At 52.3% G+C, this 27582-nt stretch overlaps 1 protein-coding gene across 3 annotated transcripts; it reads left to right on the top strand.

Moving 5' to 3' along the window:
- The first annotated feature begins 1190 nt into the window (after positions 1-1190).
- Positions 1191-27582, top strand: ERBB2 (erb-b2 receptor tyrosine kinase 2). 3 transcript variants are annotated; one of them, XM_077164519.1, is made up of 27 exons: positions 1191-1539; positions 7743-7894; positions 8745-8958; positions 9775-9909; positions 10170-10238; positions 10376-10491; positions 10609-10750; positions 11136-11255; positions 11570-11696; positions 18427-18500; positions 18607-18697; positions 18911-19110; positions 19440-19572; positions 19656-19746; positions 20476-20636; positions 22074-22121; positions 23154-23292; positions 23372-23494; positions 23707-23805; positions 24017-24202; positions 24323-24478; positions 24597-24672; positions 24947-25093; positions 25453-25550; positions 25729-25917; positions 26223-26472; positions 26621-27582. In XM_077164519.1, the coding sequence occupies exons 1-27, from the start codon at positions 1467-1469 to the stop codon at positions 26986-26988; spliced, it is 3777 nt and encodes a 1258-aa protein (XP_077020634.1). In that variant the 5' UTR covers positions 1191-1466; the 3' UTR covers positions 26989-27582. The 3 variants fall into 3 exon arrangements, with proteins under 3 accessions (XP_077020634.1, XP_077020633.1, XP_077020635.1); XM_077164518.1 differs by having other exon boundaries at positions 26223-26499; XM_077164520.1 differs by lacking the exon at positions 26223-26472 and having other exon boundaries at positions 26621-26732.

Below are 27582 nucleotides of genomic sequence, written 5' to 3'. Positions count from 1 at the left end.
GCTACTATGTGCCGAGTCCTGTGCTAAGTGCTTCAGGAGCGTTATTTCATTTACCCCCTAGCACAGTAGGCCTGATGCCATTACAGACTCTATTTTACAGATGAGCAAACTCAGAAGACTCGGTCACTTGCCCAAAGTCATAAAGCTAACAAACAGGTGGTAGAGTCCAGAGATTTGAACCCAGGTCATTCTGATCCCAGAGCCCCTGCTGCTCTCAGCCTCCCACAGGTGTTCGGCACAAGTAAGCACTAAGAAATTCTAGTGTCCTTCATTCTCCAGTCCCCAGCAGGTGTCCTGATCCCCCTCTTGGTCAGCACAGATGTTGCTCCTGGCTACGGTATTCCAAGAAGACTTGCCAGATTTAGCAAATAAAATAAGGAAGCCCAGTTAAATTTGAATTTCAGATAAACAACGAATAGTTTGTTATTATACGTGTGTCCCACGCACTACTTTGTGGGAATTTCCAACAAAAACATGCCTCCTTCCCTTTCAACCCCCTCTCCTCCCCCATCACTCGGGGTCTTAAGAACAGGGTCAGGGGTCCAGGTGGAATGCAGGGTGGGGAGCTGCAATGGAACAGGGTAACAAAAGGCAGGGGACAGAGCAGAAACCTTGAATGAATTGGGGACTGGGAGCCCCATAAAGAAACAAGAGGTATATCCTTTGAAGGATGCGGCTGAAGTCCCCTCTAATTTGAACTCTTCTCCTCAAATCTGTAGATTCCCTTACAACCAGCTTTTTAGACTAGGGAAGATAGCTAAAAGAGTCCAGAGGCTATGCCAGGCAGTCCTGGAAGCCAGAAGTTAAACACAAGGCATCCCCTTCCTTAAGTACCAATTTCACCTGAGGATATGGTGGGAAAACCATTATTTGATATTAGGACAAATAGGCATGTGATGGAGTAGGATGCAAACACGCCAGGAATGTTTAAGATAAACCTGCAACTTAGAAGAGAGGGAAGGGATGGCAGCCGGGCCTTAAAGAATTGGCCCCAGAATCCGGGGAGAGGCGGACGAGCCCCTCTCCTCTGCTTTTAGGGGTTCTTCGTGGAAATGGTTGGGATCGGCTGTAGGAAACCCAGGCGTCCGGGCGCTGGGAGGGGCCCCCGGCAGGCCTGCGCGGAGAGAGGGAGAAAGTGAAGCTGGGAGTTGCCACTCCCAGAGACTTGCTGGAATGCAGTTGGGGGGGGGGGGGGGCGAGCTGCGAGCGCGCTCGCTCCCAATCACTGGAGGAGGAGGAGGTGGAGGAGGACGGGCTGCCTTGAGGAAGTGCAAGAATGAAGTTGTGGAGCTGAGATTTCCCTCGACCGTGGCCAGAGAGACGAGAAGAAGCCCCCCGAGGCCTCCGCACGCCCCTCCTCCGGCTGCCGGGTTCCGCGCGGAGCGCCCGGCCCCCTTCTCTCGCCTGCCCGGCGCCCCCCAGCCTGGTCCAGCCGGAGCCATGGGGCCGGAGCCGCTGTGAGCACCATGGAGCTGGCGGCCTGGTGCCGCTGGGGGCTCCTCCTCGCCCTGCTGCCCCCCAGAGCCGCGGGCACCCAAGGTGGGTCTGGCGTGGGGAGGGGATGGAGCAGCGACAGAAGCCCCTGCAGCCTGCGTCCCCCCTGAGAGCTCCCCGGACGCGCGGGGGCAGGGGACACCCGAGCTGTCCCGACCTGGAGTAGTGGGCACTCGGGGCGCTCGGGGTGGCCGGGCCTTGGGACAGAGGGAGGGGGCGAAGTAGTTGGGGCAGGGGGGCGATCGCACCCACGCAGCCGTAGTCGAGGGACCGACTGGCCCTTCCCAGACTCCAAACTGCTCTGCGAACTTGTCAGCAAAGTCCTTTGGAATTGTTCAGAAAGCTTCTCCCCCAAGGGTATACTGCGTGGTGTGCGTGGTGTGTGTGTGTGTGTGTGTGTGTGTGTGTGTTCCCCTTCTTGAACCCCTTGAAGCCTTCGCAGTTTTTCCAGTTGGCAGCCTCCGCCTCCCGACTGGTCTGGGCTGGATTCCTTTGGGGGTCCCCTCCGCCCTGTCCCTGCCCAGCCCTTCCCCCCTCCTCCCCTCCTCCCCTCCAGCAGCTAGAATTTGGTGACTCCAGCTCCAAGCAGGGTCCGGGTGTAGAGGGGGGAGGCGGGGAGAGCAACCTGTCCAGCCCAGGGGGAGGAGGGGGGGCAGGAGGCTGCAGAGTTGCCTTATGCTGGGGTCTGGAGTAGGGGGAGGGAGAGGCGGGTCGTTTTGAACAAGTTTCTTTAGGGCCAACTGACTGGGGGCCTGGGTGTTTTGTGACTTTGGGAGCGTGTGTGTGTTGGCGGTGGTGGGTCTGGGACCTGAAGTGGGAGAGTTCCGAGGGAGGGATTCCGGGGCTCTTGTGGGGGAGGCTGGGCTGTCTGGCAGCCTTTTCTTTCATGCCCTGTGTGGGGAAGGGTGATGTGGGGGGCGAGGTGTGTTCTGCGAGGAGTATCTGCCCACCTGTAGGTGATGCTGAGAAACGCAGACGTGTCCCGGTGGTACACCCTATGTCAGGTCCTGGTATGGCGTCCTGTGCGCATTCCCTCCTTTCACCCTCAGCCACCCAGTGGGAGAAGTCCTGTTTCCATTGTCCTGGTGAAGACCTGGACCGTAAGGAGGCTCAGTAACAGCCGGGAAGTGGTGGGGCCCACCCCTGACCCCAGCCAGCCTGACCCCCAGCCTCATTCTCAAAATCACTATATTCAATCAAAGGGGAAATCAATCCCCCTTGAATGGTGGGAGCTGCTACCCGCATCACCGGGCTGGAGGGAAGACAAAATGAGAGTGTTCCGACAGTAGTGGGTGGTCTCCCCGGGTCAGGGAGTCTGGTGTGGGCCGCGTGTTGCCTGAGGGCCCCTCTGTCTGGGCATTGCTGTGTTGTCTGGAGAGTTCCTGTGGGTGTCCGAAGCTGCCCGCTTTTGCCAGGGTGTTCCTGAGTTGTGTGGACTGAGTGTTTGTATGTCTCTGCTCTGTGTTGCCAAACAGCAGTCTCCCTGCCCCCTTGGGGACTGGGCTGAACTCTGCCCTCTCAAGGAATTCCCTCAAGGTGCTGGGCTAGATCGGTTGTAAACAGCGGGAGGTGGCCTCCTGCCTTGTCTCTGAGGAAGGAGGCGCCTCTTTCCCGGTGAGCCCGTCCTCTTTCTCCCTGAACCCAGGCGGACGTCTTCACCCCTGACCTTCTGAGGAGAAGGGTGAGGCCAGGCTTGGCGATCGGGCCGAGTTGCTATCCTCCTTGCCTTGGCCTGGGAGTTGAGCAGGTGGGGAGCGGCGGGGTTGCTGCAGAGCGATCTGAGGAGCTGTCTCCTGGGGTCTCCTCGCGTCTCCCTCACCCCTCAGCTTGCACTGTGGGGTGCAGAGAGAGACTCTGGGTGCGTTGTATAGGGATTGGCTAAAATGGCAGCCCACCACCCAGCTGCCTCCAGCACCCCCATTATTGTCCATGGCTGAAGGAAGGGGCAGGAACATGGGGTGGAGGGGAGACTTGGGGAAGGCTCAGAGGGTCAGGATTTTGCTGAGATCCTTTCTGCAAGGTTTTATAAAATTTCAGCAAACACATCCTTTTTATCTTGCACAGCTCATATGTTATTATTTCCAGAATCGTTCTCCCAGCAGCCTCCTTCCTTCTTTTTACTATACTTAGGGAAAGTGACCTCATTTTAATATTCAAGAGAAAACAATAGAAAGATAGGATCAAATGTCAAAAGAAAACATCTATCCCATTCCAATGTCAAATAGGAAGCACTTTTTATTTTCTCTTGGTTTGGGATTACCCATGCTTCTGCCTTAACTTTAAAAAATGTCCTGAGTGTTTCCTACGTGTCACCTTCTTACCCACAGACAGTTTCATTTCACCTCTGCAAAGGTCCTGCGAAGTATGTGCACAGATTGGAAAACTGAAGTTCAGGGAAATGAAGCGGTTTATTCAAGCCAGCTAATCAGTACCGTCCAGGGCATGTTTGGCTCCAGAGAGGAGGTCTCAGCAGTAGATCAGAGACTTATTCCATTCCCCGGGAATGGGTTGAGCAAAGCCCATTCAGGTGGATGACCTCCCATCGGTTTATCTAGGCTATAGAAAGTGGGGCTGTCTTCCTCCACCCCATCCTGAGCTGGGGCCCTGAGCTCCCTTCCCGGCTGCGGGGTCCTCTCCCTCCCAGGCCAGCCCATGCTTGCCTTCCTTTTGATTTTGAGCCCTCCCATCATGGCAGGGGACTGAGGGCCGAGACCATTGGGTCATGCAGGACTGTGGGCGGAGGGAGACAGCTGGGGCGGAAGTATGAGGGACCAGTGCGGAGCTGGGCTGAGTGGCTGGGTAGGGCCCAGAGTGGTTGTGTCTGACTGTCTGACTTGGGGGTGGGGGGTGGTGGAATGATCTGGAAAAAGATCCCCCTTCCCACCTTCAGCCCGTGGGAAGTCGAAGTCACTCTGGAATGATAGTTCCATCTCTTGCTGGCCACCTGTCCTCCCCACCCCTGGGAAGAGGGCCGAGGCAGGGTGAGGGGTGTGGGTTCCTGGGGGAGTGTGAGAATTATTAGAGCTAAGGTTTGTGTTGACAAAGCCTTGTTGTGTTTATAGACTGCTTTTTCTGTTCATTTTCTCATTTAACTTCTCTGAGGAGACCAAGAGTTGTTTTTATAACCTTCCTCACTGCCAAGTTCAGGTCAGTGAATATTCATCTTTTGAATATCTATAGGGTAGCAGGCACCACAGAGCAGGAAGATGCATCTGATTTAGCCCCTGCCCCGAGGGCTGAGATGAGGAATCCCAGGCTCCTGAGGTCTAGGGACCTGCCCAAAGTCACTGTTGAGTGGCCCAGCTAGGGTTCCACTCCAAAGAGCTTGATATTAGGCCCTATATATCCAGCATATGTGGCTACAGTATCTACAGCAAGCTCTGGCCTCGGGGCTTATGAGTCTTGGGTGGGGGTGAGAGGGTGCATGTAAAAGTTTACCTGGTGATGTTCATAGAAACCAAAGGAAGTGCTGGCTTCCATGCTGGTGAGCAAGAGAAGCAGCTGGGGCTGAAAGCTGGTGGGGAGGAGAGGACCTGCCTGAGGACCCCTGGGGCTGGGACCACCAAAGGTCAGCAGAAGGGACATGAGGGGTGGATGCCATGACCTCCACTGGTCCCGTCTTACTTGAACACCGTTGACTGCTCATTCATTCAGCAGCCACTTATCCAGCTCTCTGTGTGCCCTGTCCTGCCTCTGGCCTGGTCCTGCCTCACACGTCTTTGCCATGGAGGGTTGGAGGTTGGGGCTTCTGGGGGGCAGGTGTCCTGGAGACAAAGAATGTGACTGTGTGAAATTAGGACCTCTAGCACTCAAGAAAATAAATGGGAGAGGGGGCAGTGGCAGGTAGTATGGGATCTGTGGTGAGGACTGGTGATGGGGAAATTAGTGTGGAGCGGGGTGGGGGGTAAGAGGAAGATGGGGAGGTTGGAAAGGCCTTCTTACCTTCATGCCAGGTGGAGGTGTTAGCCAGCAAGCTTACAGCTCCCTGAGAGTAGGTCTCAAGGTACAATTTTACCACCTTTTCTGCAAAAGAATCTTAATCAGACTTGAATCGACCATAAATCAGGTAAACAAACTCCAGTGGGGCCGGGCTCTCACCTTTTCTGATCCTCCTGCCCAGCCATGCCTAGCCCAGCCTCCATGCCCTGCTCAGAGTCTGTAATGTTTATCCGTGGCACTGGGCGAGTGAGTGTGTATTTATGTTTGTGTGGCATGTGGGGTGTATTTGTGCATGTGCAGTTAGGCCTGATGGAAGGAATGTGGGATCTAAAGTCAGACAGACCCAAGTTCAAGCTTTGTGTCTTTGGGAGAATCTAACTCCTGTCACCCTCAGTTTCCTTCTTTGCAAAATAGAGATGGAATTCCCAGCCCTTGGAGGTTGTTATGGGATCCACCCAGGTTGCCTGCTGGGTACACAGTAGGTGCCCAGTTAATGCAGCTGCTCCTAGTTCCCATTGTTGTTGTTTTCCTATTGCCTGGTTGCTACAGCTGGTGTCCCTTGGAGGTGGCAGAGGGCCACAGGGGGTGGAGACAGTCCCTGCCCCAGACCTGCTGGTCCCTGTCCCCCAAGCTCGGGCCAGGGCCTGGGGTCTGGGCCTCGAGACAGCTGTGCCTGTAAAGCAGCTGAAACTGCCGAGGCCGGGGAAGGTCCTGGCAGCAGGACGTTATTTTGGGCCTGGCCTGCCATCCCAGGCTCCTGTTTCTTTTGGGAGTTTTGGGGGGAGGGGCTCAGGAAGGAGGGGGATGCCATGGAGAGGGGGTGAGGCATGGAGAAGGGAGGTCTGACAGTCTCTCTTCAGCCTGGGAGATGAATCCTTGAGTTCTATTTCTGGGCCCTCCCCTTCCTTCTTTTTTGCTTCCTTCCCTCTCTGCCCAGAGGGGTGGAAATAGAAACCCCTCTGGATGTTATGGGGAAGATTACCAGCTTATGGCCACCAGGCCTGGCAGAGACCTGGGGCCTTGTCCCACCAGCCTTTCTCTGAAGGGAGAGAGCCATCACATTAGGATGTCATTGGACTCAAGTTGCTGGGAAAGTAAGGGCCCTGGTGTCAGACCTCAAAGCCAGCCACTGTGCTGTCCCCTCAAATAGACACAGAGTCCACGGGAGGTGAGCAGTGACTGATGGGAATTCCAGGAAGCTCAGGCACCTGTGGGCCTGTCTATCTGAGGGTGCCCTCCACCTCCCTTAAACCCCTCCTGCACACCCTCCTGGGCAAGACATGCCAGGTGATTCATCTCACCAGAGCAGAAAAACGGGTTCAACTGGGCATGGGCTCATCACCCCCCTTCTGGCAGGCAGGATGCCAGCTGCCTCCCTGCGCGCACCGTGCACCCCGGGGGTGGTTTACCCCCTCTAGGATCCCTAGGCTTCGGGGATTCTTCTGGTCCCAGGGACACCAGGCTCGGGGGCGGGTGGGCCAGTGATGGCAGTTCATCCTGCCATCCCTTGACTGAGGATTGGCACCAGGATAGGTACCCAGGGCTGATGTAGTGCCCTTTGTGGCAAGAGTTTCGTGGCATGGGCTCTGCCAGCTGGCTCTGGAGTCTTGCCCTGAGGAGTGGTATGGGGGAGGGTGCCAGCATCTGAAGCAGGCATCATGCTGGCCCTGGATCTGCAGTCTGGGTCTGGATGCCCATAGCTGGGGTATGATGCTCCTTTGCTCCTTCGCCTTGGGGAATTCCAGAAGTCCCTGCAGTGACCGGGTCCTTGGTTGCCCCCATTTCTGCAGCCATGACTCCAGCTGACCGTCCTCCCCCACTTTCTGGGTGGCATTGGGGGAGTGGGTATCTCTTGCCAGGAGACTGGCATGTGGGTGGTGTTGGAATGGAATGGGGAGAATACCCTGAGTTTGTTTGCTTGGGAGACTGTCAGAGGGTATCCAGAAGATTCATGATTCATCCTTTCTCATGGGGGATTTTTTACCCCTCGGCCCTGAGCTAGGGCCTATGGGACAAAGGGAGGCTTTCTTTGCCAGCCAACACCCTGCATTGGGCGGGATTGCAAGCTACATTGGGCTGGCACAGGAGGCGTGCTCTGGATGCTCCCTGGATGGGCCCGACCATCCAACGCCCAAGGTTTCTTCTGTTAACCCTGCAGGTACAAGGGACACAAGAGAAGAGATCCTTGGATTGTGGTTTCTCCCTGTATTGGAAGGCGTCACTTGGGGGTGGGAGTGATGTGTGTGGATGACATGTGGTCAAGTTAGAGACGCTCTGTGCCCTCTGACCCATCTCCCATTCCTCTGCAGTGTGCACCGGCACAGACATGAAGCTGCGGCTCCCGGCCAGTCCTGAGACCCACCTAGACATGCTCCGCCACCTCTACCTGGGTTGTCAGGTGGTGCAGGGAAACTTGGAGCTCACCTACCTGCCTGCCAATGCCAGCCTCTCCTTCCTGCAGGTAGGTCCCATGTGCAACCCAGCCAAACCTCTGCCTCTAGCTGGACTGAGTCCTTGGCTTATAAGTGGGTGGTAGGAGAAGGTGCCCATGCCCCTTGCCTGTATTTCTTCTCTTGTGGGTTCCTCAACCAGGAAGTCCTTTCTGATATCCATTCCTTATCCTTTTGGTTGCAAGACCAATTGATTCCCTCTCTCTAGTAAGGCTGGCTGTGGACATCTCTGGATGGGATACATCTGTTTCTCTGCTGAATTTTCTGCTCTTTTGCTAGCACCAGTCACATCCAACTCCCAGCCACCATCCCATGCTTGGAAAGAGCTGATGGGAGACACGGGTCCTGGATGTGGTTCTGCCATCGACAAGCTGTGCAAACATGGTCCAGACCCTTAACTTCACTGCATCTCAATTTTCCTATCAGTATATTGAGAATAATCTGCATATTTTGCTCCCTCCTAGAGGTTCATCAACAGAAAAATGTATGTGAAAGGGCTTTGAGGAGGACAGTGGAAACCAGTCTGTTGAGTTGCGTCCATGGTGCCCTGGAGTGGGGCTGTGTGGGCATGGCTTGGTCTGTCAAACCCAACATCATCTTTTCCAGGCTTTTCCTTTTATAGCTGAGGAAACTGAGAAGGCAGGGCACTTGATAACAGTTTTAAAATGTTCCCCACACTATTATCTTCTTCGATCATAAAGAAACCTGTGAGACAGGGCAGGAGCAGCTTTTTATCTCCATTTTCTGCCTGAGGGAGGAACACTACTCAGGTGGCTTGGGGGTCTTGCACAAGATCCCCAAGTGCTGAGAAGCCCCAGAGGAGGCCTGCCTCAGCCCCTGCCCCACCCTGTCCCCTCCCAGGACATCCAGGAGGTGCAGGGCTACGTGCTCATCGCCCACAACCAAGTGAAGCAGATTCCTCTGCAGAGGCTGCGAATTGTGCGAGGCACACAGCTCTTCGAGGACCAGTATGCCCTGGCCGTGCTGGGCAATGGAGACCTGCCAGACCAGGCCACCCCTGCCACCGGGGCTGCCTCAGAAGGACTGCTGGAGCTGCAGCTTCGAAGCCTCACAGGTGGTCACCATCACTGAAACCCTCTTGAGGGTACTGAGCGCTGACCAAGGCCACTGCTAGCCACGGGTGCCTCTGTATGAATGAGAAACGGCTCTGCCTCTGAGTGGATGCATGTGGGGCCAGGGAAGGAGCACTTGGACAGATGAGAAAAGGTTCCCCTTCCTTCTAGAAAGTCACAGCTTGCACCAGCATGCCCAGCTTGATAATTAAAATACAATTTAGGTTTCTACCCCCACTTGGCTGAGAACATGTGTGCAGTGAGCAACCCGCATAGCTACCTGGTGGCCCTGGAGCTGCCAGTGTCCCAAGCCCTGGGTGCGAGGTATTTGCATGAATGATCCTGTTTCATTCTTGCTACAGTCCTGCAAGGGAACCACCATCGGTTTTATTTTCATTTTGCAGATGAGAAAACAGGTTGGACAGGATACGTGGCTTGTTCAACTTCACATAACTAGTTAATAGTGAAGCTGGTTTCAGACCCCAAAGTCTCTGTTTTAACGGCTAAGCTGTGTGCTTGGGGTAGAAGCCTGGGGAAAAACGAGTGATATAAACATCTGGACCCTGATCCGGGCAGCTCACTCCTTCAGCTTGAGTTTGTTCATCTGTGAAAATGTGGATGTGTCTTTGGGGTGGGGTGGAAGGCCTAGAAGATGCTGAAAGTAATTTCAAGGAATACCTCTAGATGTATCTTCTCTGCTTGCCAGAAAACCTGGGAGTTAAGGGGCCTACTCCTCTCCTGGGAGGTAGGAGGGCCCCAAGGAAGGGCAGGGAGGACACGTTGGAGAGAGGGTCTCCTGATTACTGCCCACCCCACAGAGATCCTGAAGGGAGGGGTCCTGATCCAGCGGAACCCCCAGCTCTGCCACCAGGACACGATTTTGTGGAAGGACATCTTCCACAAGAACAACCAGCTGGCCCCCACGGTGGTGGACAGCAGCCGCTCACGGACCTGTAAGCCATGCTCCTTGGCCGCAGCCTCCTCCCTCGGACAGCCCGCCCCACCCCACACTCCTGGCTTCCCATCCCCCAACCACGGACCCTGCCCATTTCCTCTCTCGGGGTCCCTCCTGCTGTCTCTCTGTCTCCCTCTTCTTCTTTTCCTGTCTGGATTGCTCCGCCACTGCATTCTGCCTCTTGGTCTCTCTCCATGGTAACCCTCCCTTCTCTCTGCATACATATCTCTCACTGCATCTCTCTATGTCTCTCCCCAGGCAGTCCCTGTTCTTCCGCTTGTAAACATCCTCATTGCTGGGGGGAAAGTCCTGAGGACTGTCAGAGCTGTGAGTCTTACAGGGGCCTAGGAACAGGGTAGGATAGGGGTGACATGGGAGGGGCTGGACACCAGGCCTGGGGCAGGATGATTCCAGGGAAGGTAAGTGGTGAGGGGCTGGAAACTCATTCTACCTTTGCCTGACAGTGACCCGCACCATCTGTGCCAGTGGCTGTGCCCGCTGCAAGGGCCTGCAGCCCACGGACTGCTGCCACGAGCAGTGTGCTGCCGGCTGCACAGGCCCCAAGCACTCCGACTGCCTGGTACGTGTCTCTGCCATGTGTTCACTGGCCCCCACCCACCATGGGTGCAGGGGGAGGGGCACACCTGGCACACCAGGGAGAGGCCGCCTGTTGACCACCGGCTGCCCACCCTCCCAGGCCTGTCTCCACTTCAACCACAGCGGCATCTGCGAGCTGCACTGCCCGTCCCTGGTCACCTACAACACGGACACCTTCGAGTCCATGCCCAACCCCGAGGGCCGCTATACCTTTGGTGCCAGCTGTGTGACCTCCTGTCCCTGTGAGTGCCAGGGGTCCCTGGGACTGGGCCAGGATCTGGGACTCTCACAGGAGACAGGGGTGGATCCTGAGGGCTGGCCCTGGTGGTCAGGAGCATGAGTAGAAAGCCAGACTGCTGGGCTCAAATCCTGGCTCCTCCACCCACTGCCATAACTTACTGAGCTCTGCGCTTTGGTTTCCCTTTCTGCAAACTGGGGATCCAGCAATGCCATTGGCATAAGGTTGTGTGATGCTAAAGGAATGTCAAGCATTTAGAACAGTGACAGGCATGGAGTAAGGGCATCTAAGTATTGGCTGATATCATTCTTTGTGTACTGCGGCCTGGTGACTCTGCCCATAGCAGGGCATGGAAGGCCAGGGCACCAACCTGTTCCTGGTCCCCTCAGACAATTACCTGTCTACCGACGTGGGCTCCTGCACCCTGGTCTGCCCGCTGAACAACCAAGAGGTGACGGCTGAAGATGGGACACAGCGGTGTGAGAAATGCAGCAAGCCCTGCGCTCGAGGTACCCACCTGCCAACTCCCTGGGCCAGGCTGCAGTCCCTGTCCCTCTGCACACCTGGCCTGGCCTAGCCTGCCCTGTCCCACCCTTTCTCGGACCCTCCTGGGACCCAAACCTTTTTTCCAACCACCTCTGCCCCTGACCTGCCCCAGGTCAGCCCACAAGCTCCCACGTATCTTCTGCCATTGTGGGGAGGGGCCCCTAGGGGGACTGCCGACAGGACCCATAAGTGTGAGCTCCATGGTGCCCCACCTGGCCACTGATCAGGCCCGCTGGGAGGCGGAGGGGGCCCTCACCTCCTGCACCTGCCCCCATAGTGTGCTATGGCCTGGGCATGGAGCACCTGCGGGACACGAAGGCGGTCACCAGTGCCAACATCCGGGACTTTGCCGGCTGCAGGAAGATCTTTGGGAGCCTGGCGTTTCTGCCGGAGAGCTTTGCGGGGTAGGGATCCACCGAGCCAAGAGTGAGCGTGATGGCCCAAGCAGCGTCAGGGTAGAGAGGAGTCCTGACGGACCCTGAAGTGGTGGGAGGCTAGGGAGGTGACGGAGGCAGGTGGGGGACTAGAGGGAGAGGGGCTTTCTGAGGTATTATTTACATGAATGACACATTATCCAGAAACATGCGCTTGTAAAGAGGTCAGGCCATCCAGATAAAGTAAAAATTCCCCTTGAATTCCTAGCAGCATTAATCACAATAGCCCCAAGTTGGAAACAACCCAAATCTCCATCCATAGGTGAATGAATAAGCGCATGGGGGTAGAGCGATAGCGTGAAATTCTACTCAGCAATCAAAAGAAATGACCTACTCATTTACACAGCCACGTGGCTGTTGAGCCATGCTGAGTGAAAAGCGAGATAGCAGAGAGTACGTACTGTATGATTCCATTTATGAAGAGGCAAAACTATTCTCTGGTGATAGAAATCAGAACAGTTGTTGCCTGGGGGTAGGCCACCTGGAAAGGGATTTCCACCTCTACTCCCCTTCTCAGAGGGAACTTTTTTGTGGTTTTTTTTTTTGCGTTTCAAACTGAGTTGTTTTTTTTTAAATATAACAACAAACAAAAACATTCTTTACACATGATCATTCTGTTCTACATATATCATCGGTAATTCACAATATCATCACGAAGTTGCATATTCATCATCATGATCATTTCTTAGAACATTTGCTTCAATTCAGAAAAAGAAATTCAAAAACCACAGAAAAAAATTCATGCATACCATACCCCTTACCCCTCCCTTTCGTTGATCACTAGCAGTTTTCAATCTACTAAATTTATTTTAACATTTGTACCCCCTATTATTTATTTTTATTCCGTCTGTTTTACTCGTCTATTGATATAGTAGATAAAAGGAGCATCAGACACAAGGTTTTCACAATCACACAGTCACATTGTGAAAGCTGTATCATTATTCAATCATCTTCAAGAAACGTGGCTACTGGAATACAGCTCTACATTTTCAGGCAGTTTCCTCCAGCCTCTCCATTATATCTTGACTAACAAGGTGATATCTATTTAATGTGTAAGAATAACCTCCAGGATAACCTCTTGACTCTATTTGGAATCACTCAGCCATTGACACTTTGTTTTATCTCTTCACTTTTCCCCCTTTTGGTCGAGGTTTTCTCAATCCCTTGATGCTGAGTCTCAGCTCATTCTAGGATTTCTGTCCCACCTTGCCAGGAAGGTCCACACCCCTGGGAGTCATGTCCCACGTAGACAGGGGGAGGGCGGTGAGTTTGCTTGTGTTGGCTGGAGAGAGAGGCCACATCTGAGCAACAAAAGAGGTTCTCTTGGGGGTGACTCTTAGGCCTAATTTTAAGTAGGCTTGACCTACCCTTTGTGGGTTGTTTCATATGAACAAACCCCAAGACTGGGGGCTCAGCCTATTGCTTTGGTTGTCCGCACTGCTTGTGAGAATATCAAGAATTCTCTACTTGGGGAAGTTGAATTTTCCCTCTTTCTCACCATTCCCCCAAGGGGACTTTGCAAATACTTTTTTACTCACTGTTCAAATCACTCTGGGATTTATTGGGGCATCACTCTGGACAAATATGCTAAATCTTATGCCCTACTCAAGGTTCCATGTACTTATGGTGTTCAATTAAGCTGTCCACTTACGTTATATTAGGAACTGTACTAGTCAAAATATAAATTCTGTACAAAATGAACATTTTTTGCTTTAGTCTCACACATAAGTTAAAATTTTAAAATGTCAATTACCATCTATTTTCAACACCCTGCAGTAATGACATCCCTTTGTTCTTCCTCATGCAAAAACATTTTTAAATTTGTACATTTAGTCACTATCATTATACACTCTAGGCATTCCTAGGTTATGCCATCTCAGAGGGAACATTTTTAACAGTTTGTATGTGTCCTTTTAGATTACTTATTGGATAGAGAGGCAAAGAGAGAAGCATAGTTTCAGGACTTTTGTTGGGGAGGTTGATTCATGGAAATTGGTTCATAATGGGTGCTGTCACCCCTTGCTTTGGAGATCTGGTCATGTTAGTTTTCGTGGAGTTGCTTAGTTCTTTCAGCAGCTGTGGAGCAGGAAGCAGCAAAGAGTAGTAGCTAAAAGCCAAGGCTCAGGTGTGTAAGACTGCTTTAACATAAAACAAAACAAAACAAAACAAAAAATTTTTTACTTTGAAATGATTTCGAACTTTGAAGTTGCAAAAATAATACAGAGAACTGCAATGTACCCTCCACCCAGATACACAGATCTACTAACTTTTAACATTTTGCCACAATTGGTATATCATTCTACCTACCTGCCTGCCCTTTTTTTTGTATGCTGTGTGGCGGGGGTCATGTTTCATTCTTTCTCCATGTGAGTAGCCCGTTACTGCAGCACCATTTGTTGAATTTTTGTTTGTTTGTTTTCTTTCTTTGCCTGTTTGTTTGTTTGGGGAAGTGCATGGGCAGGGACTACGTATCTATTTTTAAACATTTGAGATAGGTGGTATGCTTCATACTCCTTAATCGCGTAACACTTCCATGTGTATTTCCTAAGAAAAAAGATATTCATTTACGTAACCACATTAAATGCCATGATCAAATTCAAGAAATAAAACATACAAGTATTGCCAGGTTTTGAAACCTAGCTCTACCACTTATTAGTCATGTGACTTCTTCTCAGTCCCTTAGTTTCGTCATCTATAAAATGGGGCGAATAATAGTTCCAATTTTATAATGTAGTTATAAAGCTTGAATGAATTAGTATTTGTAAAACTCTTAGAACAGTGCTTGGGACATAACAAGACTTCCTAAATATTACTTTTTTTTTTTTTACTTTATATTTTGTAGTACCTTCAAAGTTATAAGATAATTACAAAAATAATACAAACCCCATAGAGAACTACCCCTACTTCCCAGATACCCATATCCACCAATTTTGACATTATTCCACATAGGCCATATCATTCTATCTGTGTATCTATGTCTCTGCTTTTCTATCTATTTATCAATCCTTTTTTCTGAACACTTGAGTGTAGGTTGTATATATCATGCCCTTTGAACACTTAATACTGCCATGTACATTTCTTAAGAACAAGGAAATTCACCTATGTAACCACCTTAAGTACAGTTCTCATATCAAGAAATTTAACATTAATAAAGAGCTATAGCCTATATTTCAGTTTTTTGGTATGTCCCAATAATGTCCATTTGAACCTTTTCTCCTCCTTTGTGAGAGTCCCTCCAGGATCATGTATTGCATTTGTCATTATCTCTTTTGTGCTGTTTTTTTTTTTAATTGTGGAAACATGCACAACATAAATTTTGTCACTTCAGTTCTTCGTAAGCATACCATTCTTGGGATTAATCACATTCACAATATTGTGGTATACTCACAACCTTCCATTACTAGATAGTTTTGCTGTATATAAAATTTTTGGTTGGCATTTTTTTGCTTTCAATGCATTATATATGTCATCCTACTGCTTCCTTGCCACCACGGTTTCTGATGAGGAATGTGCGTTTGATCTTATTGAGTCGCCCTTGTACATAACATATTGCTTCTCTTTTGGGGTTTTCAGGTTTTCTTTTATCTTTGGCATTTGACAGTTTAATTATAATATGCTGTGGTGTGGGCTGTATGGGTTTATTCTGTTTGGAGTTCATTGAGCATCTTGAAAGTGTATGTTCCTTTCTTTCATTCAATTTAGGAAGTTGTCAACCATTATTTCTTTGAATATTCTTTGTCCCTTTCTTCTCTTTCTGAGACTCCCACATGCATATATTGGTTCGCTTGATGGTATCCCACAGGTTTCTCAGGCTCTGTTCACTTTTCTTTATTCTTTCTGCTCCTCAAGCTGAATTATTTCAATTTTTTAAATCTTCTGATTCACTGATTCTTCTACCAGCTCCAATCTCTAGGGAATTATGAGTTTTTACTATTGTGATCTTCAGCTCTGTTTGGTTCCTTTTCATAATTTCTGTCTCTCTATTGATATTCTCTTTTCTTTTAATGCAATTTTATTGATATATATTATATATTCACATACCACATAATCATTCAAAGTGTACAATCAGTGGTTTACATATCATCATATAGCTGTGCATTCATCATTGCAACTGATTTTTGAACATTTTCATTACTCCAAAGAAAAGCAAAAATAAGAATAAAATTAAAAATAAAAGTAAAAAAGAACACCCAAAACATCCCATCCCCCCTATTGTTCATTTATTTTTGTCTTTATTTTCTTACTCATCTGTCCTTACACTGGATAAAGGGAGTATCAGTTACAAGGTTTTCACAATCATACAGCCACATCTTATTGATATTCTCTTTATGTCTATCTTTCATTTCCTGATTACCTTTTTTTGTCCATGTTTTCCTTTAACTCCTCAAGCATATTTAGAACTATTCTTTATTATTTATTTTTTAATTGATATATAGTCACATATCATGTAATCATCCAAAGTGTACAATCAATGGTTCACAATATCATCATATAGCTGTGCATTTAGCATCACAATCGACTTTTTCTTTTTTAATTTCTCTTTTTTTGTGAAAAATAACATATATACAAAAAAGCAACACATTTGAAAGCACATTGCAACAATTAGTTATAGAACAGATTTCAGAGTTTGGTATGGGATACAATGCTACAGTTTTAGATTTTTACTTCTAGCTGCTCTAAGATACTGGCTGCTCTAAGATACTGGAAACTAAAAGAAATATCAATATAATGACTCAGTAATCGTACTCATTTGTTAAACCCTACCTTCTCTGTGTAACTCCACCATCATCTTTGATCTTTCTCCCACTCTTTAGGGGTGTTTGGGCTATACCCATTCTAACTTTTTCATGTTGGAAGGGGCTGATGATAATATGGGATACAGGGATGGAGCTAGATGATGTTCTGGAGAGGCTGGCCCCTCTGCATTTCAGGACTTATCTGGTCCAGGGACCCATCTGGAGGTTAAGTTTCTGAAAAGTTACCCTAGTGCATGGAACCTTTGTAAAATCATTCTTTGGGACTGGCTGGAATGGTTTTGGTTGGGGTTTGGCAAGTTATGGTAGGTAGCAATGTCTAAGCTTGCATGAGAGTGGCCTCCAGAGTAGCCTCTCAACTCTATTTGAACTCTCTCAGCCACTGATACCTTATTTGTTACATTTTTCCCCCCTTTTGGTCAGGATGGCATTGCTGATCCCAAGGTGCCAGGTTCAGGCTCATCCCTGGGAGTCATCTCCCATGCCTCCAGGGAGACTTTCACGCTGGATGTCATGTCCCACGTAGGGAGGAGGGCAGTGGTTTCACTTGCAAAGTTGGGCTTAGAAAGAAAGAGGCCACATCTGAGCAACAGAAGAGGTTCTCTGGAAGCAATTCCTAAGCACACCTATGAGTAGACTAAGCTTCTCCACTATGTATATAAGCTGTAACTATTTTTTTTAGAGGTTTTGTCAGGGTTGTCCCAGGTTTGGTCCTCCTCATTGATAGTTTCTAGGGCTTTAATATTTTCTTTTGCCTAGGCGTCACTTCCTTTGTATGGTTTATGATCTTTTGTTGAAGCCTGAACATTTTATTGTATTGGCTCTGGAATTTTGACTCTGAGGCATCTATTCCTTCAACTTGTATCCAGTTAGTGTTATTTCAGAGCTTTCCTTGAATTTGAGGTGCTAACCTAGAAATAGAAGGTAAAAATAAAACATCTTTCCATGTCTTTGCAGATTGACCTATGGTAGTGCCCTTCTTGAGGGCTTAGCTATACAATGAGTTTAGAGTTTAGAGAATAGCTCCAGACCCAAACATAGGGGCCTCCCTCATCCTTTCTGTGCACCTATCTTATCTTGGGCCTTGGCATGTGGCCCTAGGAATTCCCTTGTTTACATGGCTCTGAATATCCCCCTCTTTCCTAGAAAACAATTTCCTCGTGGTCCTGGGCACTGCACTGTATGTTCTACAGTCAGCAGGCCCTTACCCAAGGCAGCACTTGATTGCTCTCCCCCAGTGTGCTGTAGGGGAGCTCTGGGAACTGCCTTCTACATGCAGGGCAAGTTGCAAGTCCCTCAGGCCACCACCAGAAAGATTGGGCCAGACACACGTTCCCTGTATGTGCACAAAGGTTACTCTGCTCCCTTCAGAAGTGGAGCCAGGAACCTGCACTGTGGCACAGGCTGGCTCCATGCCAAGCTGGTGAGGGGAAGGGCTGGCCAGATTGACACAAGATCCTATTGTTTTTAAGAAGGCTTTTTTTTTTATTTAGTGCTCCCCCTATAACCGCAATCCTTTAACAGTTTTCTGAGCTTTGAGAAAGATGTGTCTGCCAGTTTTTGCTGGTGGTTCAAAGCATGTGGGTGGACGGAAACTTCTCATTCCAACGTCTTGATCAGGGTGGGAGTCCAATATTAATTTTTATTCTGGGCAGATCATCTGCAGATGGCAGTTCTGTCTTGTACGTGCCTCTGAGAACAGGGGCCAGTGTCTCTCTAGGCCACATTCCTAGAAGTGGGATTTCTGGATCAAAGGATATGACTACTGTTTTGATTGATCCTGCCTAGCTGGGGCTAGGGCTTTGAAGCGCAGGACAGGAACAGCAGGCCCAATGGGCGGAGGGCTTAAGGGAAGGCATTAGTGGTGGTGGCAGTGACAGAGCCAGCTGGAAGGGACATGCCCACTCCCTTCCTGGCCCTGCTGACTCCTCTCCTAATCCTTCTAGGGATCCAGCCTCCAACACCGCTCCCCTAGAGCCTGAGCAACTCAGAGTTTTTGAGACCCTGGAGGAGATCACAGGTGGGCTCTGCCTCTGGGTCCTGCATCCAGCAGCCTGCCCTTGAGGTGGGGCTGGGGTTCCTCGCCTTGGTCCCCACACACCCTCAGCCTTACCCTGTGCCGGCAGGTTACCTGTACATCTCAGCCTGGCCAGACAGCCTGCCTGACCTCAGTGTCTTCCAGAATCTGCGAGTAATCCGGGGACGCGTTCTGCATGAGTGAGAGCCAGGGGAGAGGGGAACTGGGGCGAGGCTTCCCAGGGAGGTCTTGAGAAACTCTGGGCATGGGTGGGAACCCCTGCTCCCCAAGAGCACTAGGGGTTTCCTTTCCATGGGAGTTTGCCAAGTATGCTGGGGGCGGGAGGACGGCGAGCCGGGAAGAGGTGGGCAGTAAGGTGTCCACCCACAACTGAGCGTCCCCTCCTACCACAGCGGTGCCTATTCACTGACCCTGCAAGGACTGGGCATCAGCTGGCTGGGGCTGCGCTCGCTGCGGGAATTGGGCAGCGGGCTGGCCCTCGTCCACCGCAATGCCCACCTGTGCTTCGTACACACGGTGCCCTGGGACCAGCTCTTCCGGAACTCCCACCAGGCCCTGCTTCACAGCGCCAACCGGCCAGAGGACGAGTGCGGTAAGACGGAGCCCGGTGCTGCATGCAGGAGTGCCTTCGGGTCCCTGGCAGCAGCTTTCTGGGACTTGTGCAGGCTCCGCCCACCCCTGGTGCTCTGTTCTTGACTCATCCATGGCTGCCTTGGCCTCTTGGCATGGCTTCTTGCTGGGCCCCACCACACTACCTTCACGTCTGCTCTGTCCCTTCCCTCTCTGTTTTTGGAGCCTCTCCCTGCATTGCCCGGCACCTGTCCCCACCCCTCTAGTGCTGAGCCACACCCACAGCCCCAACCCCCCCCCACTTGGGGCCTCTCCTAAGCACCTCCTCTGGCCCCTTCCTTCTCACTGCAGTGGGCAAGGACCTGACCTGCTACTCGCTGTGCGCCCATGGGCACTGCTGGGGTCCAGGGCCCACCCAGTGTGTCAACTGCAGCCAGTTCCTGCGGGGCCAGGAGTGTGTGGAGGAATGCCGAGTACTGCAGGGGTACGTGGGGCGGAGGAAGGGGGCGGCTGGAGGGGGCACAGCGGGTCCTCCCAGAGCCGCTCACCACCCGGCCCCTCTCCCAGGCTCCCCCGGGAGTACGTGAAGGACAGGCACTGTCTGCCTTGCCACCCTGAGTGTCAGCCCCAGAATGGCTCGGTGACCTGCTTTGGCTCGGTGAGGTGCTGGTGGGCTCAGGGCAAGGAGGGAAGCAAGGTGGGCATGCAGGTTATGGGATGGCAGGTTGGTGAAAAGCTGCGGGCTGTGCAGGGTTTGGTACAACATTCCCGGAGAGGCCCCAAGCTCAACCTGAAAAGCGGGTGGGTGGAAGGAACAGCATGTTGGGGTGCTGGGAGTGCAAGTTCGTGTGATGGACCCTGGAGCCCTTCAGACTGTGAAGGGGTCCCTAGGGGGCCTGTGTGCTTGGCCCTGGGTCTGCTAAGGAAGGAGGTAATGAGGCGAGCTCCCTGGATTCAAACCCAGGCTATGCTTCCAACCTCAGTTTTCTCATTCGTAAAATGAACATTAGTACCTACCTCACTGGGGTGTGGTAATAAGTAAATGAAATAGGGTTTGGCCCAATGCCTGAGCACTGGAAAGACTTGCTAAATGTTCGTTATTGTTGTCACTTGCTGTCAGGCCTGAGGTGACCCCTGCGCCCTCTCTGTGCCTCCAGTTCTTCTCCTGAAACCCCTCTGATCCACCCAGGTTTTGAAGGAGGGCAGTTGAGGGAGGGTTGATGGAGACTGGGTGAAAGCCGTGATGACGGACCTGGTGGGTCTGTCCCGGGGGCATATTGAAAGTGCTCTTGAGAGGCCGTGATCAGCGCAAAGGGGAGCCAGGGGCCTGGTCCTGCTGCCCTGAGGCCGTCAGTGCCAGCCCCCTCCAACCCTTCTCCCCTCCCAGGATGCCGACCAGTGTGTGGCCTGTGCCCACTTCAAGGACCCTCCCCTGTGCGTGGCTCGCTGCCCCAGCGGTGTGAAACCTGACCTCTCCTTCATGCCCATCTGGAAATTCCCAGATGAGGAGGGCACGTGCCAACCATGCCCCATCAACTGCACCCACTCGTGAGTCTGAGGGCCTGGATTCCAGGAAGGAGGGTCACGCTGGGGCTCTTCTTCTAAAAGGGGACAGCTTTGCTTACCCAGAGACTCTTAACTTTTCATATTGTTCACAAAAGGAACCCAGGTTAAAAAACTTAAATGAAAACATTATGAAACTATATAACGTAGTAAAAGTACATGAGAGTTGCTAGCAGTCCTGTCCCCACTGTTAATAATTTGAAATATTTTTCCTCCAGTGGTTTTATCTGTGCACATTCTAACATATATTGATTTTCACCAAAATGGGATCATGGATCATATATATTGTTCGCAAATTGCTTTTTTTCCCCCCACCAGGCAGTATCTTGTAATGCTTTTCCATGTCTAACATTGTGATCTACATTATTCTTTTTACTTTTCTCATTTATTTATTTGTTTATTTTTGCATGGGCATGTACTGGGAATCAAATCCGGGTCTCTGGCATCACAGGCGAGAACTCTGCCTGCTGAGCCACCGTGGCCGGTCCATTTTTCTCGTTTATTTTTGGCTGCACAAAATGCATGAATATACCCTTGTTATAAAATGTCGCAAAGCACACATGACTCTCACTCCACTCTGCTGCCCACCCACTCCCTCCTCCTCCCTGAAGAGACCCTCCAGACTCACTTTGGTGTGTGTCTTTCCACGCTTTCACGTATGTGTGCATTCACATATGCATATGCTACAGGAATGTTAGCTTGAGCCATTTTATATGGCTCTCTTTATAGATCAAAAATAGCCAAAAAGCAGCAGTTAGAGTTTATCCTTATAATCACTTTTTTGAGTGTGTTTTTTAATGTAAATGGAATCAAACTCTATATGTTGCTCTGCTCTTGCCTTTTTTTCTTAAACATCTTGGAAGTCCTTTCTCATGAGTGCTCAGAGATCTACCTCCTTTTTAAACCACTCAATCTGTAGTATGAATATAGTACAATGTATTTAACTGCATCCTCTACCTCAGTCTCTTTTTACGTTCTCGGGAAAGTTTATTGCAGTTGCGTTCTGGGTACAAGTGGATGTCCCCTAGTGTGCAGGTGCTTCCATTTTTAGGGTCTGTATGGAAGGGGGGATCTGCTGGGTCATAGACATTTTTAATAGGCATCACTATGCTGTCCTTTGCCGAGCTTGTGTCAGTTTATGCAGGGATTCTTTTATGGAGGGAATAGCTGAACTTGTGGATCTAATGTTTTTCTGGGCATTCCCCTTTCCTCTCCAGCCCAGGGCTGTGAGGGAAGCAGGGATGTGGGTTCACAGGTTGGAGAAGGAATCCCTTTGTGGGGTAAAAAGAGCACTGGTGACTTTCCACCCAATTTCTGCCTTTGTTAAATGGGCATGATACCCCAGTACACACCCACTGCCGGGGCTGGAGTGAGCCCAGGAGGGTGGTTCCCAAGGTTGTGACGGGACTCTCTCCCCTACAGCTGTGTGGACCTGGATGACAAGGGCTGTCCCGCTGAGCAGAGAGCCAGGTCAGCCGGGTCCCCAGAATGCCACACCACCCGCTGCCCCTCCCCACTGGCTCCTGGGTGGTCACTGCTGCAGGGAGGGTTCTCCTGACATGACACATGTCCCTTCCCAGCCGACTCTTCCTCTGTTGATCCTCCTTTCAATTTTCTTCATCAAGTGGACCGGGGACCTGCTCAGGATGCTTGGGGTAGGGAGAGGCAGGAAAAGATAGCTAAGAGGCCAAGTACCTTCCTGTCCTCAGGTGTCATGAGGGATTATCCACGGTGTGTTTGCTCAAAAGTTCTGGGGGCAGTGGCCTGTTGAGGAAGCCTAGAGAAGGGATGGGGCGAACTCTGGGTGAAATTGGGGCTAGATCTGGAGGGCAGGAGCCCTGACCACCAGGGCATGGAGTTGGACTTGATTATCTGGCCCGTGGGGAGCTTGGGAAAGGGCTTTAGGGGGAAAGAGATTAGAGCCTGTCTTGGGCAAATGTTTGTTCACAAAATGAGCAGTCACTAGGTGTTTGCCACATGCCAAGTCGTCTGGGCACCCAGCAAGAATGACAAAGATGCGGGATGAGCCAGGCTTCAGAGACCCCATGAAGTGGCGTTCCAGGTAGAAGGAACAGCATGTGTGAAGGCTGGGAAGCATGGGGAATCCTGGTCTACGGGGGCACATATGGCCCGAACATCAGAATCATAGGGTGCACGAAATGACCCAGTCACAATTCTGGGGATGGGGCTGCACATATGAACAAGCTCCCTGGTGGTTTTTATGCCACAATGTTGGAGTAGCATGAGCTTGAGCCACTGACCAGAGCACAGAGTGTTTGGAGATGTGGATGGAGAGGGCTTTGAGTGCCCAGCAAGGTGTTTGGATTTTATGCTGGAGGCAGTTGGAGCCAAGGCAGGTTTCAGAGTAGGGGAAGAGAGGGTCAGAGTCCACAGGCCACCCTTCCGACTTCCCTGAGATCTGATGGCCTTCGTGTCCCTCCATGGAGCCCCTTCATCCTGCCCCGGCCTGGCCTCCCATCCCTGCCTCGCTCCCGCCCGCAGCCCCGTGACGTCCATCATAGCCGCGGTGGTGGGCATTCTGCTGGTGCTGGTCATGGGGCTGGTCCTCGGCGTCCTGCTCAAGCGGCGGCGGCAGAAGATCCGGAAGTACACAATGCGGAGGCTGCTGCAGGAGACCGAGGTGAGGTGGCCCGAGGGCCTGGCGGCTGCCCCGGGCCCTGCAGCCGAGCTCTGGCACTGACCGCCGCCTTCCCCCCCAGCTGGTGGAACCGCTGACGCCGAGCGGGGCGCTGCCCAACCAGGCTCAGATGCGGATCCTGAAAGAGACCGAGCTGAGGAAGGTGAAGGTGCTTGGATCCGGAGCATTTGGCACAGTCTATAAGGTCAGGGACGGGCCCCGGGGTGCAGGGCCAGTGAATGGGGCGGGGTCCTGAGGGTGTGGCCGGTTGGGGGCCCCAGCCGGGAGCTGTGGGCCGAGCTGTTTGGGAGGAGCAGTTATAGAGGCCGGACCAGGGTTGGCCCCAGGGCAGGCGAAGGTGTTCCCAGCACCCGTGATGACTGGGTCCCACCACTCATATCCTCCTTTGGTCCCCAGGGCATCTGGATCCCGGATGGAGAGAATGTGAAAATCCCAGTGGCTATCAAAGTGTTGAGGGAAAACACATCACCCAAAGCCAACAAAGAAATCCTGGATGTAAGCCCCTCTGCCCTCTCCAGCGGGGAGTACAGGAGGAACCCCATAGCTGCAGATCTCTCTTCACTGGCATTTGGGGAGCCACTCTGACTCCCCCAAACCTCGACTCTTAACCTTTCAGGTCTGGGAGCCATGGTTCTGGCTTGTGATGGATGGGCTGGATGGGGTGGGGTGGTCCCCCATCCCTCTCAGTGCGTACTCTTGCCCCCAGGAGGCATACGTGATGGCTGGTGTGGGCTCTCCATATGTGTCCCGCCTACTGGGCATCTGTCTGACGTCCACTGTGCAGCTGGTGACACAACTTATGCCCTATGGCTGCCTCTTAGACCACGTCCGCGAACACCGTGGGCGCCTGGGCTCCCAGGACTTGCTGAACTGGTGTGTGCAAATTGCCAAGGTATGCACATTGGGGTCCTGGGAGCAAGATCCTATCTGCACGCAGGGCTGGGAGGTCTCCTGGGGGCGGGGCCAGGCTGTCGTCCTAGCCGAAGGCCCACAGGGATCCCTCTGACCCTAGGGGATGAGCTACCTGGAGGACGTGCGGCTGGTGCACAGGGACCTAGCTGCCCGGAATGTGTTGGTCAAGAGCCCCAACCACGTCAAGATTACGGATTTTGGGCTGGCTCGGCTGCTGGACATTGACGAGACTGAATACCATGCAGATGGAGGCAAGGTTAGAGGCAGGAGCAGAGTGATGCGGGGCAGAGTGAGGTTTGGCCCCTGGGAGAACTCTGAAAATGGCCACCTCCCCACCATGTCCATCTCAAGGATTTCCCCCTTTGATTCCCCAGGTGCCCATCAAGTGGATGGCGCTGGAGTCCATTCTCCGCCGGCGGTTCACCCACCAGAGTGATGTGTGGAGCTACGGTGAGTGGAGGGGGAAAGGGGTGAGGGGAAGGAGAGGTTGAGGAACCATGGCCTTGGGGGGAGGCTGGCAGAAGGATGAGAGCCGGGATGGGGAAGAGTTCATGGGGACACCTCAGCATGTATGTGGGAAGGAAGGAAGAGGCTGCCTGTGCCCCACCCTTCTGGGTCTGTGCCCTTCCCAAGAATTTGGGGGAGACTGAGTAGATCCACCCCCAGCCCCCATGCCAGACTGCTGAGCAGAGCCTCTGGGACTCAGTACCTGTCTCTGCCCCAGGTGTGACTGTGTGGGAGCTGATGACTTTTGGGGCCAAACCTTACGATGGGATCCCAGCCCGGGAGATCCCTGACCTGCTGGAGAAGGGGGAGCGGCTGCCCCAGCCCCCCATCTGCACCATTGACGTCTATATGATCATGGTCAAATGTGCGTAGCTGGGCTACACGGAGGAGGGGGTGGCAGGTCCTGGGTGGAGAGGCCCACCAGGGGTGGGGGTGAGGGGGCCAAAAGCAGGAGGTATGCAGACCCAAGCTCTCTGATATGTTTAAAGGAACTTCAAGAGTCTCATCTGCCTTTCACAGTGAAGGCCAGAGGGGTGCAAGAGGAGCAGCCAGAAAGAGATATACATGCAAAATAAAAAAAGAAAACAAGTGGAGATTGCCCAGTCTGGTGCCTCGCTCCCTGCTGCCCCTGCCACACATGCACTTTGAGTTGTTTGGGGCAGGCTTAAAGCTGGGGGGAGGCTGGACCAGGGCCTGGGGTGCTGAGTTTCTTCCCGCTCGCAGGTTGGATGATTGACTCTGAATGTCGGCCACGGTTCCGGGAGTTGGTGTCTGAATTCTCCCGCATGGCCAGGGACCCCCAGCGCTTTGTGGTCATCCAGGTACTGGGCCTTTCCGCCCCCTCCCTGCCGTGATAACAGCATTCTCCCCCAGAGAGGGGGCATGTGGAAGGGTGAGGACTCCAAGTCTTGCCCTGCCCTGACTTTTGTCCTCCCCAAGCTTTCTGCATTGGGCTGTGGAGGTGCTGCCACCCTCTGTTCCCTGTTCCCTCCTCCCCAGAATGAGGACTTGGGCCCGGCCAGCCCCTTGGACAGCACCTTCTACCGCTCACTGCTGGAGGATGATGATATGGGGGACCTGGTGGATGCCGAGGAGTACCTGGTGCCCCAGCAGGGCTTCTTCTGCCCAGATCCTGCCCCGGGAGCTGGGGGCACAGCCCATCGCAGGCACCGCAGCTCGTCCAGCAGGGTCAGTGACCTCGGGCACCGGGAGCGGGTGTGTGTGGTTTCCTCCCCCCATCCCTGTGGACTTGGGTCTCTTCTTCCCAATGTGGCCCCAACTTCATCGTCTCTCGTGGAGACCCCATTACTCCTAAGGAGGATACTACTGCCTTCCAATCCCGGTGCCTGTCCTGTGAACCCATGCGCTCCACAATGACTGTATCATACCCCAGGGTGCCCGCAGTTTATCTCCTGTGACCGTCATCTCCCATGGAAAGTCCCCAACCCAGATCCATGAGTGCCCTCCATTATGACCTTCTCCCTTGTCCTCAGAGTGGTGGTGGTGAGATGACCCTGGGGCTGGAGCCCTCCGAGGAGGAACCCCCCAAGTCTCCAATGGCACCCTCAGAAGGGGCTGGCTCCGATGTGTTTGATGGTGACCTGGGAATGGGAGCAGCCAAGGGGCTGCAGAGCCTCCCCCATGACCCCAGCTCGCCACAGCGATACAGCGAGGATCCCACAGTACCTCTGCCCCCCGAGATTGATGGCTACGTTGCCCCCCTGACCTGCTGCCCCCAGCCGGGTATGGAACGAGCTGAGAAACTGGGAGGTAGGGAGGGGGCAGCCAGGTCTTCCATGCCTTCAGCTCACTGTCCACTGGGAGGGGCGGCGGCAGTGGCAGGGACACCTGAGTTCCTTCCCCTGACAATTCCCTTCTCTTACCCTTTCAGAATACGTGAACCAGCCAGAGGTTCGGCCACAGCCTCCCTCACCCCTGGAGGGCCCTCTGCCTCTTTCCCATCCTGCCAGTGCCACCCTGGAAAGGCCCAAGACTCTCTCCCCCAAGACTCTTTCCCCTGGGAAGAATGGGGTTGTTAAAGACGTTTTTGCCTTTGGGGGTGCTGTGGAGAACCCCGAGTACCTGGCACCCCGGGGTGGAGCTCCTCCACCTCACCTTCCCCTTGCCTTCAGCCCAGCCTTTGACAACCTCTATTACTGGGACCAGAACCCATCTGAGCAGAACTCACCACCTACTACCTTTGAAGGGACCCCGACAGCAGAGAATCCCGAGTACCTGGGCTTGGACGTGCCTGTGTGAGCCAGAAAGCCAAGCTTGCCAAGGCCCTGCTGGGCCCTCAGGGAGTGGGAGGGCTTGACTTCAGGAGAGGAGAGGACCTCTGACCATCCAGAGGAGCATGCCATGCCAAGGACCTGTTCTAAGGAACCTTTCTTCCTACCAGCATTCCCAGGGGGCTGGGAGGGGCCCGGCCTGGTTGGAAGAAGGGGGAGCACCGGGGAGTCTTGAGTGCTTCTTCTGGAGCCCTGCCCTACCAGATTGTAGGGTCCAATGGGTGCCACAGACACAGTCTCTTCAACCTGGCCTTCTTCCAGATCCCTGGTCCCGAAAGACTTGGGAACGCTGGGCCTAGGAGGGGAAGAGGCCCTGGGGAGTTTCTGAGAACATGAGCAATCCAATCAGAAACAGTGCCCCTGAGATGCAGCTCTGCCCCGAGGAGCTTGTACAGAGTGCCTTCTTGTTTGTTTTTACTTATTTTTTGTTTTGTTTTTTAAAGATGAAATAAGGACGTGGGGGGAGAGATGATATGTGGAAGGGGTTCTGTGGGGTTGGGGAAAGGGATGTCTCCCTACTCCAAACCTACCTTTTCCATTTGCAAATATATTTTGGAAAACA

Source organism: Tamandua tetradactyla, chromosome 6 (genome assembly GCF_023851605.1).
Source record: "Tamandua tetradactyla isolate mTamTet1 chromosome 6, mTamTet1.pri, whole genome shotgun sequence".
NCBI lineage: Eukaryota > Metazoa > Chordata > Mammalia > Pilosa > Myrmecophagidae > Tamandua > Tamandua tetradactyla.
This window is presented reverse-complemented; position numbering and strand designations above follow the sequence as displayed.

Coding starts and splice junctions, on each gene's coding strand:
- ERBB2 (XM_077164518.1), top strand. CDS start 1,467: ATGGAGCTGGCGGCCTGGTGCCGCTGGGGGCTCCTCCTCGCCCTGCTG. Junction 10,492..10,608: donor CCAAGCACTCCGACTGCCTG/GTACGTGTCTCT, acceptor CCACCCTCCCAG/GCCTGTCTCCACTTCAACCA. Junction 10,751..11,135: donor CTGTGTGACCTCCTGTCCCT/GTGAGTGCCAGG, acceptor TGGTCCCCTCAG/ACAATTACCTGTCTACCGAC.